We start from the raw sequence: 10,001 nt of genomic DNA, 5'->3' as shown, positions 1-10,001 counted from the left end.
ACGTTAGTCGAAAGCTTTCCTGCCGTTCAACAGTGAATTAACCCATGAGCAATTTATATGCAGCAGCTCCCTGACCTCTTGACTGGCGCTCTGTGTACCGAGGGTGTGTCCATTCAAAGTTCACTAGGCAACAGTTTTAATCTGTGGAAAGGCTCAAATAGCTCAACCTCAAACAGGTTTCCTTCTATTGGTGTTTGCATAAAATATAGAGGCAAAAAAAAAGGTAGCTACTTGGTTTTGTATGCACTGCAGGCTCCTACTGAGCTTTGTTATTGTCATTATTATTGAACACTTGACGGCTTGTCAAGTATAAAGCTGTGTTATTTCATTAATAAGGTTTATATTAACAGTTTTACATGACTACAGGTTCAAAGTTAATCCATGTGGAAACACGGTTTTAATCAAAGTGCCGAAGAAAAGGATGGAGACAGATTTAAATGTTTAGATTTTTTTTTATCTTCATCTTGATTATAAAAAGATAGCAAAAAGAAGCTGTCATGATGATGTTACATGTAAAATAATCATACTTGATGACTAAAATTACTGATGAAGACAAAGCACATCGTTTTTTATATTGGCTTATGTTTCTCCAGAATTCATAAAATGGACATTTGAATAAAAAGATTTAAATAGACAATACATTAACTGGCCAAAGATGAGGGACACGCTGTCTGAAAGAAATTCAGTGCCATTACAAACTGAACGTGGTACAACACTAGTGCAACAAATACAAACCAATTAAAAGAGTTTGTATAATGTCACATCATCATCAGGAGTCTTACAAAGAGACTTTTAGTTTTAAGTTGTCCCACTTTTGAGAAGAATGTAGTCTTAACTTTTACACTAGCTGGTCAAACTTCTGGAATGAAGCCAATAAGTTAATCATGAACTAAAACTACAGAGCACAAAAACAAAAAAAGACTATAAAATCTAATTAAAAAATAGCTAAGACAAGAGTGTGTAATGGAGGTCCTAGTGTCCGTATGTCAGGCAGTGACGTCTCACTCAGCATCAAGGACCATGACGTGTACAAAGAGTCCGGCTGAGGGGAGACGGTCTCCGTTCTTACCGAGCAGAGGCACATGTCTGTATCCTGTGTGGAGACAAAGTGGCTGCAGTCAGTGATGAGAAAAGGGAGAATATGAAGAGCTCTTTGTGCAGCGTGTGAATTGAGTTCTCTATGCTGCACCAGGGGGGGGGGGGGGGGTCCTGTCTGTTCATTTATGAAGTGTGAAGACAAAGAACTATCAGTGGTTTTAAATCATTGGGTTACAGTGGGGAAAAACGGACCTGATTAATAAAGCAAACATCCTCAGACAGATGCTGAACTCACCCATTTTTAAGCTGTTGAATGGAAGTGTGAACTGTCCAACGAACTCGTTATCGGACGTCGAGTCGTAGTCTTCCACCAAGAAGCGCAGTAGTGCCAGATCTGGCACATACACATCGAACTGGAAGTTTTCATTCCACGAAGGGTTGAACCCTGAAACAAGACATGGAGAAATATATGCTGATGTTCCACGGTTTTGCCGCATCACTAATTTCTGATGCTCAGCGCATTCCCAGAGCTATTTCGTGATCTTTTAACCTGCTTCGTCTACTTCAAAGGGTTCCAACATTTCCCAGAATGCATTTTGGAAACCCCCAGAGGCTGTGAATACAGCAGTTGTGTGCAGCAGTGGTTTTAAAGTCAACAAAAAGCAACCGTCTTACAACCGACTGAAGTGTTGTGGCAGCAATGCATTCTGGTTGATTGAGGCTTTTATTGGTAGAGACAGTTTCTACCATTCCTCTAGATATTCCTGAAGTCACCCCAGATCCTGATGTTTACCTTGAATTTTAGTCAAACACAATGTAACTATATTACACTGGCTGTGTTCATCTTATAATCTGCTAGAATTAGGAAATTATATCTCCAAAAATACAAAATAATATGAATATAACCAATATCTGCCTTTTGTAAACTGTATTGAGATATAAAAGTACATTATAAAACGCAGTGTTGAAAGAAAAATACCATTGTTTTCAACAGGACTGGTTTCTTTCTCAGCGACATCAGCCGGGACTCCGAACACCTCCACTTTAACCAGCGGGTCGACTATGGAGGATTTCTTCTTGTTCACTTTGGGGAGCTGCTGGGCCGATATAATCTGGTGACAGGTGGAGACACATCATGCCAGATAAAAAAAATATCCTTCACAATATGGACTCAGGACTTTGAACAGGGCGCAACACCAAATGCATTGGAGTAATGCCAGTGTGTGTGTGTGTGTGTGTGTTCACAATCCTCACCATGATATGGAGCGTTTTGTGCTTCAGCCAGTTTCCTCGCGTCAGAGTGATGGGGTCAAAGTCTGTGGCTGTGTCTCTCATGTAGGCTGGTTTCAGGATGTAGCCGCTCTTCCCGTTCACCAGGAATCTTCCCTGGTTCACATCCATGTCTGTGCAGTTCGTCTGGAAGTTCAGGGCCACTGAAAAGGAATTATTAAGATGACTGAGGACACTGATCTATAAACTGTTTCTCATTAGTTCAACTTTAGGATTTTCCCTCGGGGGACATAGTCTGTGATTCCCCGCCGGTGTCATCAATAGATACCGATTTGGCAGCCGGCGTTCCACAGGGGCACCGGGTTGTAGTTGGATGAGTCGGTCCTGGAGCCTGCTGGGTAGATGCGGCTCAGCTTGTCCACATTATGACGGATGTAGGCATTCGCTGCAGAAAGTACATCAAGACCAAAGGGTCAAAATAGCATCATTTAGTGTCATCACACAGGAGAGAGTATCATTTAGCGGCACAAGATACAGTACATGTGATGTGCACTTGATTGTGACGGCGGCTGTTCAACAGTGTCTCCCTCTCAAGTATAATGAGACACGACAGGATATGTCGACACAGGATGAGCTGACGTAATGTGGTAAACTGACACACACATGTAAACATGAGACCTGATTTCACCAAGTCTTTTAAAGAAAGGAAATTAGATGAGAAATGTGTATTGAATACAAATCTCATCGCTCAAAACACTTCAGTGAATTCAGCCCATGGTCTTCCTCACCCGACTCCTCTGCCAGCCCCACGGCCTTTCCCTCCTTGAAGGACGACATCTCGTAGAAGCTCTGGTTTGTTCTGGCGTCGTCAAAGCCGTGGAAGTGGACGCTCTTACAGTAGATCACCATGTCCGACAGCTCCTTCGCCAGCTTCAGCTTCTTTTTCTTCAACACATTAAATGGAATTTAAAGGTAAGTAAAAATCACATATCTGCTGATGAGTTTGTTTTAATTGATCCATTCATTGCTCTCCCTTGATCTAACTCCCACCTTGCTTTTCTCTTCCTCCTTCTGTTCGTCCTCATCATTTGACTCATCCTCCTCCGTCACGTCGGTGTCATCGGCTGCTGCTGCCTCAGACGCAAAGGTGGCCTCCAGTTTGTTTAACCTCTTCCCTTTGACGAGGAACTTCCCCTTTAATTCCTAGAAGTGTAAAAAAAAAAAATATAAAACAGTCTTCAGCTTTCATCAAAGGACAAAAATAAAGTCTATCTAGAGGTAGGAGTGAATACCGACCTCAGGAGATGGGAACTCTGTGGGCATGCCCTCCCCCAGGGGAGAGGTGACGAGTGCACTGCCCAGGATGGAGCTCATGTGGTGGGCCATGACTTGCTGCTGCTCCACGCTGCAGTGGTTCTCCAGGGAGAGGATCACCGGGAAGTCGGACGTCTGGGTGTGACGCAGAACAGAGGAGTTTTACACATTAAACTATACAGCTAGACGACAATATACTGGATACCACTGGACGCCGCACGATGACACACACCTTGAAAGCGTACTCCTTGATGGCTTTGATGGCGTCTTTGAAGAGGATCTTCGAGGTGAGCGTGTAGCCGTGGTAGATCACCGGCTCGTCGTCCGATCCGTCCCAGCAGTCCAGCTCTACGCAGCGGCAGCCCTTCAGCAGAGCCCTGAGAGAGTCACAGCCACTGTTAGTGACTCAATATCTGCACTAACAAACCGCTCCGTCACTGTCAGTGTAACTATGGCGACAGATGATTGAGATAAATGAATTTGTGCAGCAAATCACGGGAAAAGATTTTAGATAAACGCATACAGTGACACATATAATTCCCAGTGTCATATCCAACATATATCAACCAAGAAATGTGTAAAATCCAATAAAATATGATGAAAATGTCATATAATAGAATAATTTACAGCTACAGCAGCTGAAATGACTCGAGCCTTAGAGGTTGGATGAAAGTTACCTGACATAAGCCTCTGTGCTGCTGGGCCCTTTGAGCTGGTCCTCCATGAGGTAGGTGTTGTGTGAGGAGGAGATGAAGTAGTGATTGAGGGGCTGGCTCATGTCCTGGTGCAGCTCCTTGTGATCTGAATTGAGGATCAGGGCCTCTGGCTGATGCATGTACCTGAGGAAGCCATCTTTGGACAGCAGCTTCTTCTGCTTGACTGAAAGAACACAAGAGCAAAGTCAGCTGATGAGACAGTGGTACATCAGAGCAACGACAACCTGCGGATCAGTTTTTAATCGATGGATAAAAAGTGTGTGAATGTCATGTCATGCCGTCTCCCGTTCAGAGGATCAGGTTTCTGTTCTCCCGCTGAAGTGCAAGAGGTGTATGTATGCAAAACAGTCATGTAATATATCACTTATTCCTATGAGCACTACCATCACTGAATGAGTGGTTATCACTGCAGACTGCATGTATTTAGTTTTATCTTGTAGGTTAATATTAATAGGCTCCAGCTGCTGTGTGAGAGGCCTGTCGCACTGCTTAGCTTCCCAGCATGCAATCTGTTAATGTTTTCGATCTGTCCTTATGACTTACTCCTTACAGCCAGTTTCGCAGTAGCATCATCAGCACTGGAAATAACACATTATCGCTTTTTGTTTTGTCTACACTGAAAACTCATGTCTGTTTAATCTACAATTACTCACCAGAGCGATGCACTGGCATTAATCCCGGTCCCACCCACAGAGCAGTAACTCTTGGTCAAATGTTTCCTGCTACTTTTTGAGTTTTGCACACAGATCGATGCTGCAAAGATTATGTTATGAATACACAGAGGGAGCCGAGCTATTGCCCTGCGGTTTGGATCTCACTTCATTTAAATGCTGCATCCAGAAATGGATTCGGAAGGTTCATTCTTAAATACCAAAAATGTAAAATGTTTAAAATGTGAAAGAAACGCAGCATCATCCCTACATCATTCCCTAAAAGTGATGAATGATACCAGAGTTATACAGCCCTGCTGGTTTCCAGTCCTCCCAGCTTCTTTGGAGCATTTGTGTGAATCACCAGGGTTGCTAACCACACAATGGAGTAACAACCCAGAACAAAAGCATGTCATCTCAGATAAGGTACTGACCATTTTCATCCGGCTCGTACTTCTCGATAATCTTGTTTGCGTCTGTCAGTGTAAGTTTCTCCCTCTGTTCCTTCATCAGGAAGTCCATTAGGTTTTCAGGACTCATGAAGCCGGTGGTTTTAGCGTACTCTCCGTAGATAACGTCGATTTCCTCCCGATGGGTCAACAGCTCATACAGATGTTCGATCTCCTCTCCAGTCAGGTATCCAGAGTTTGATTTGTCACATTTCTATATGATGGAAATGTAAGATGGTGGTTAGTGCACAATTAACATTCAACCAACTTTACCACACGCACACACACACACACACACACACACACACACACACACACACACACACACACACACACACACACACACACACACACACACACACACAAATCATTGTGGAAGAGAACTGCATTTAATTAACATCACAATTGGCCTAAAATATCAAGTTAACACTGTTTTCCTCTTAATGTTTTCTTATAATGAGAACTCCGTCTCTACATCCATGGATTACTTCAGTTTAGGTGAAACACCTTAAAACATAATTTGGTGTTTCTTTCCCTTTAATCAAAACATTAACCTGCAGCTGTGTTTTCTACGGGACGTTCATCATTAGGGATGTTCATCATTACGAAGCATTAAAAAGCTCTGAGGGCATCACCTTGAACAGCATATCTGCGTAGTCGTCGTCGATTTCGATGTTGATCAGACGGAAGAAGTTCTTGACCTCTGACTGACTCAGCTTCCCATCTTTGTTCTTGTCTGATTTCCTCAGGCAGCTGAGGATCCAGCTGAAAAGTTTTTCATGTAAGGAATTGGATATATTCATTTTCAAATACACTATAACTCATATCATACGGGGCCTTGTGGTGGTTGTGGACTGATATCAAATGAGATCAGGGTGTGCAGCAGGTGTGGCGGGGCTTCGTCATGTTCACAGTATAACTTATACTATCATGACAAGGATACTGCTCTGTCTTCTTCTGGCAGCTGAGGTTGTTTAGCTTGGAGATCAATTTCTCCAGGCTGCTGACCCACTGCTTGGCCTCCTCCTCCGAGCTGGCGATGAGGTCCAGGTTCTTGCGGCGGCCCTTGAACATGATGGAGAAGCAGCGGCCCTCCACCTGCTCCTCTGTGTACTTCCTCAAACCTTCCGACTGGCGGCCAATTCTCACCGCAGAGATATCATCAACTGTGACTGATGACGGGAGAGAAGCTGCATGTTATATTACACTTCCAGTATTTTATTTAATGAAGGATTTTCCTCGCCGTGTAGGACTGATATAGTGTGTCTGGTTCTGCTCAAAAACCTGCTCCTTTGTAATCTTGGTATCTTCAGGCATCACTGACCAGCCTGCTTGGTAAACATGAGCCACTGTTTGCAGTTTACAAGTTTGTAGGAACTGATGTCTGAAGTCACCAATGTGCAGAGGGGCTCAGATGCAGCTTTAAGGGTTGCATGTTATCACACATAGCAACCGCAATAAAGACATCAGTACAATACAGTTATCAGATAGTGACTACATGAGAACAGTTTATGGATGTTATTACAGACCACTCCTCCACACACTATAAAAATAATCACTATCTCTACAAACACACCCACAAAACACATCCCACGAGCAACCCAGTTGTGCATGATAACACAAGGTCTTTCAGACAGAACTGATATTTTATTGCTGTGAGATCAGTCCTCCACTTTTATAAGCCATAAAGGAAACATTCATCTGACCCGAGAAAAGAGATGGTTTTGGTTGTATGAGCACTGAAAACATAAAGTCTGAGACCGCTTTCAGATGGGAAAGTGGTCTCAGACATTTGAACCCTGCTGTATGTGTTTGATGTTATTAGACACTAACTATAAGTAAAAAAGTAAAGAAGAGGTGTGAGACGTGCCCAACACAACACCAGACAGATGTATGCAAGAGTGTTGCTGGGGGGGGGTCTCACACACATGCAGGTCGGACACTGGGACAGCACTCACAGGTCTGGTTCGTCCTGAAGGTTTTCTTGGATTCGTGCCATATGGTCTTGCAGTCTTCCTGGAGTTTGAAGTAGCGGGTCTTCTTCCAGGATGGGGAACGGACCTTGAGAAGATCTCCCCCCTGCAGGAGGAACTGGAGGTCCAGATCGCCCTCCAAACCTGGGAAAGAGGAAGCAGAGGGTAAAATCCAAAAGATAACACGATGCCTTGCTGAACCCTTAAACTTTAATTTCTGAAGAACCTTAAACTCAGTTCTCCTGCGTCCTTCTGACCTGTATTCATCTCACAGTGTGAATGCAAACAGGTAACCATGGCAGGATGAATTAAAAAACCCTTTACCATGCAAAGTCTCATAGCTCAACTCATTAAAGACAAGTTGAGATCTTCACTTTCACAACGAAGTGTGTACTGTGGTCTGATCTATCTGCTTTCGTTCAATGCAGTGCAGCCTACCTAGGAGCTTTGAGTTCAATTGTATCGCCTTCTGGCTCCTGGCATTGCGGACTAATTCCTCAGATCTGGTGAGTTTTGCTTCTCTTTGCAGGCACTGCATGATGCCTTCAGGACCCCGGAGCTGAAACGCTACCAGACTGTTCACAAGGCGCCGGGTCCGACCAGTTGTGTGAGAGGGCGTGTTACTGCCGCACTCAAAGTTCACTTCTCATATCTGTCAGGACTCCCCTTAAGGCGGTCAGCTGACTGCCAACCACGTACTTACTCAACATGTGTGCATGCAGCGGCAAGACGGGCTGGTTCAAAACTTCTGTCAGGTTTATCGTACATGCTGGTATTTTAAAGTCATTTCATCGGATATCTCTGGGAAAAGAGCAGTGTAGAAAGCAGTAACACCATTTTAAGACACCAAAATACTAGGTATTTAACTTTAAATAAACCACACAGTTAAGCTAATAAACAGGTGTTAGCTTACTTTAGCTGCTAACCAGCTAATAGCTAGCTAATAATCTTAAATGCCAGATCGCTATATCACAGAATCACAGTTTGCAGACGTTAAAGTTGTCTTAAAGTCAGAGGAAAGTACAATTTAATTTAAAATGTGACTAGGTGAATCTATTTAATTCACGTAAAGTGTGAAAAAGGATGTAATTACATTAAACAATACGTTTAATCAAACAATGTAAGATATAACGTTAGAGACTAGTGTCCAGTTGTGAAGTTGTTGCGTCACGAGCTCCACCTAGTGGTGATATCGCGATACTACCAAAAGCTGAGATTTAAATCAACCCGACCAGGTTTACCCTTTTTTTTTTTTTTTTTTTTTAATTTTTATTAAATCTTAGGCTCAAGGTGCTGGTGGACAGGTGATCAGACACATTGAATGCTGAAAACAGATAAATATTTCTGTAACGTTGCCTGCAGTAGGAGTTTGTTTTTCAGGCTATGCGCTGGTTTTGGTTTGACAACACTTGTTTTTTGCAACAAGGTGAAACTGGGCTGGGACCACACCTTTTGGCTGGCTATAAATAAATTTACAGGTGCTCTTATTCCAACGAAAATATTCACAGTGTGTGAAGAAAAACGTTTGTTGGCAACAATTGTAAACAGAAAACGAGTAAAAGCCACTCTGATCCAATTTGCTCGCCTGTCATTGTGGCCCAGGAATTATTCAGTGAATTGCAAACTCGCACAATAAACAGAAATCCAAAATGTATCCTACCGTTTTTTTTCCTCTCCGTCCCATTCGTTTCCATCCTCTCTGAATTTGTTGTCTTTTTTTTTTTTTATGTAGTCAGTTTTTTGTTTTTCCTCGTTTACCTTGATTCACCGTTTCACCTGCAGCTGCTCTTTCTTTCCATGAGCGCAAGTAGACCAGAAAACTTGGGTCCGGGATTGTTGAATCGAGTACGACGACAACCCAGCAAAGGCGGCGACACAAGTGGGTTTCTCCTGGCAGTCTGAATGGTGTCAGCACTTCTGCAGGCTCCAACACCGGTTTGACAAGCCTGCCATGCAAGCTGCACTGCTGATGTCACAACAGGGTAGGTAGGTAGGTTACACCAAAACACCAGCTTTTGCCATCAGGTATGGGTGTAGTTAACTTACTTTTTCTTTTTTTTTTACTTTATATGCCGCATTTAAAGCATGACACATTAGTAGCTGATCACCTTGGCACCTGCAAGCCAAAAGGAGGAATGTGTCTTAAATCCATGTCTTTTATAATCCTGTTGTCTATACACAAAGAAACTCTAGATGAGAAAAAACAGGGAGGGGACGATCACCTGAGAAGCACACATAAGCCTCAAGACACTCTTATACAGTGTGGAAATTTCCTCTCATCGCATGTCTATAGTCAACTTCTGGTAAAGCCTTTGGTAATTGTATTTTCATGTGGACACCTGTTCCTCATTTGACCAAAATGTAAACAACAAGAATAGCAGTGTTGGCCTGCTGCCAGTCCACATAGTTGACAGTGACTTTGAGAATATTGGTTACACTGAATGGAGAAGATGAAGTGTTTTCATTTCCTTTTCATGTGCAGCTTAGCCTTGGCAGGATAATAGCACTGCAATCACTGGGGCGCTGGGGCTCCTGTGGCTCTCAGCACTTCCCTTTCAGGCCTGGCTTACCCTCAGCGCACTGTCAGCATCAGGATGAGTGAGCTTTAATGTAGCATCAGGGGCAGAGCTT

General features: G+C 43.2%; 1 protein-coding gene across 2 annotated transcripts; it reads right to left on the bottom strand.

Moving 5' to 3' along the window:
* Positions 1 to 78: 78 nt before the first annotated feature.
* Positions 79 to 9,561, bottom strand: LOC130178557 (1-phosphatidylinositol 4,5-bisphosphate phosphodiesterase delta-1-like). 2 transcript variants are annotated; one of them, XM_056390898.1, is made up of 15 exons: positions 7,809 to 8,997; positions 7,356 to 7,514; positions 6,341 to 6,569; positions 6,033 to 6,162; positions 5,383 to 5,611; positions 4,260 to 4,461; positions 3,815 to 3,959; positions 3,565 to 3,717; positions 3,319 to 3,471; positions 3,057 to 3,213; positions 2,597 to 2,713; positions 2,293 to 2,471; positions 2,018 to 2,150; positions 1,334 to 1,483; positions 79 to 1,093 (listed from the first exon to the last, which is right to left on the bottom strand). In XM_056390898.1, the coding sequence occupies exons 1-15, from the start codon at positions 7,906 to 7,908 to the stop codon at positions 1,002 to 1,004; spliced, it is 2,328 nt and encodes a 775-aa protein (XP_056246873.1). In that variant the 5' UTR covers positions 7,909 to 8,997; the 3' UTR covers positions 79 to 1,001. The 2 variants fall into 2 exon arrangements, with proteins under 2 accessions (XP_056246873.1, XP_056246874.1); XM_056390899.1 differs by lacking the exon at positions 7,809 to 8,997 and adding an exon at positions 9,031 to 9,561 and having other exon boundaries at positions 81 to 1,093.
* Positions 9,562 to 10,001: the final 440 nt, after the last annotated feature.

The sequence above is a fragment of the Seriola aureovittata genome, chromosome 12 (genome assembly GCF_021018895.1).
Source record: "Seriola aureovittata isolate HTS-2021-v1 ecotype China chromosome 12, ASM2101889v1, whole genome shotgun sequence".
In the NCBI taxonomy this organism is placed as follows: Eukaryota; Metazoa; Chordata; class Actinopteri; order Carangiformes; family Carangidae; genus Seriola; species Seriola aureovittata.
The sequence above is the reverse complement of the archived record's forward strand: the minus strand, read 5'-3'. Positions and strand labels throughout refer to the sequence as shown.

Coding starts and splice junctions, on each gene's coding strand:
- LOC130178557 (XM_056390898.1), bottom strand. CDS start 7,908: ATGCAGTGCCTGCAAAGAGAAGCAAAACTCACCAGATCTGAGGAATTA. Junction 2,472..2,596: donor GAACGCCGGCTGCCAAATCG/GTATCTATTGAT, acceptor ATTCCTTTTCAG/TGGCCCTGAACTTCCAGACG. Junction 1,094..1,333: donor ATTCAACAGCTTAAAAATGG/GTGAGTTCAGCA, acceptor GTCTCCACACAG/GATACAGACATGTGCCTCTG.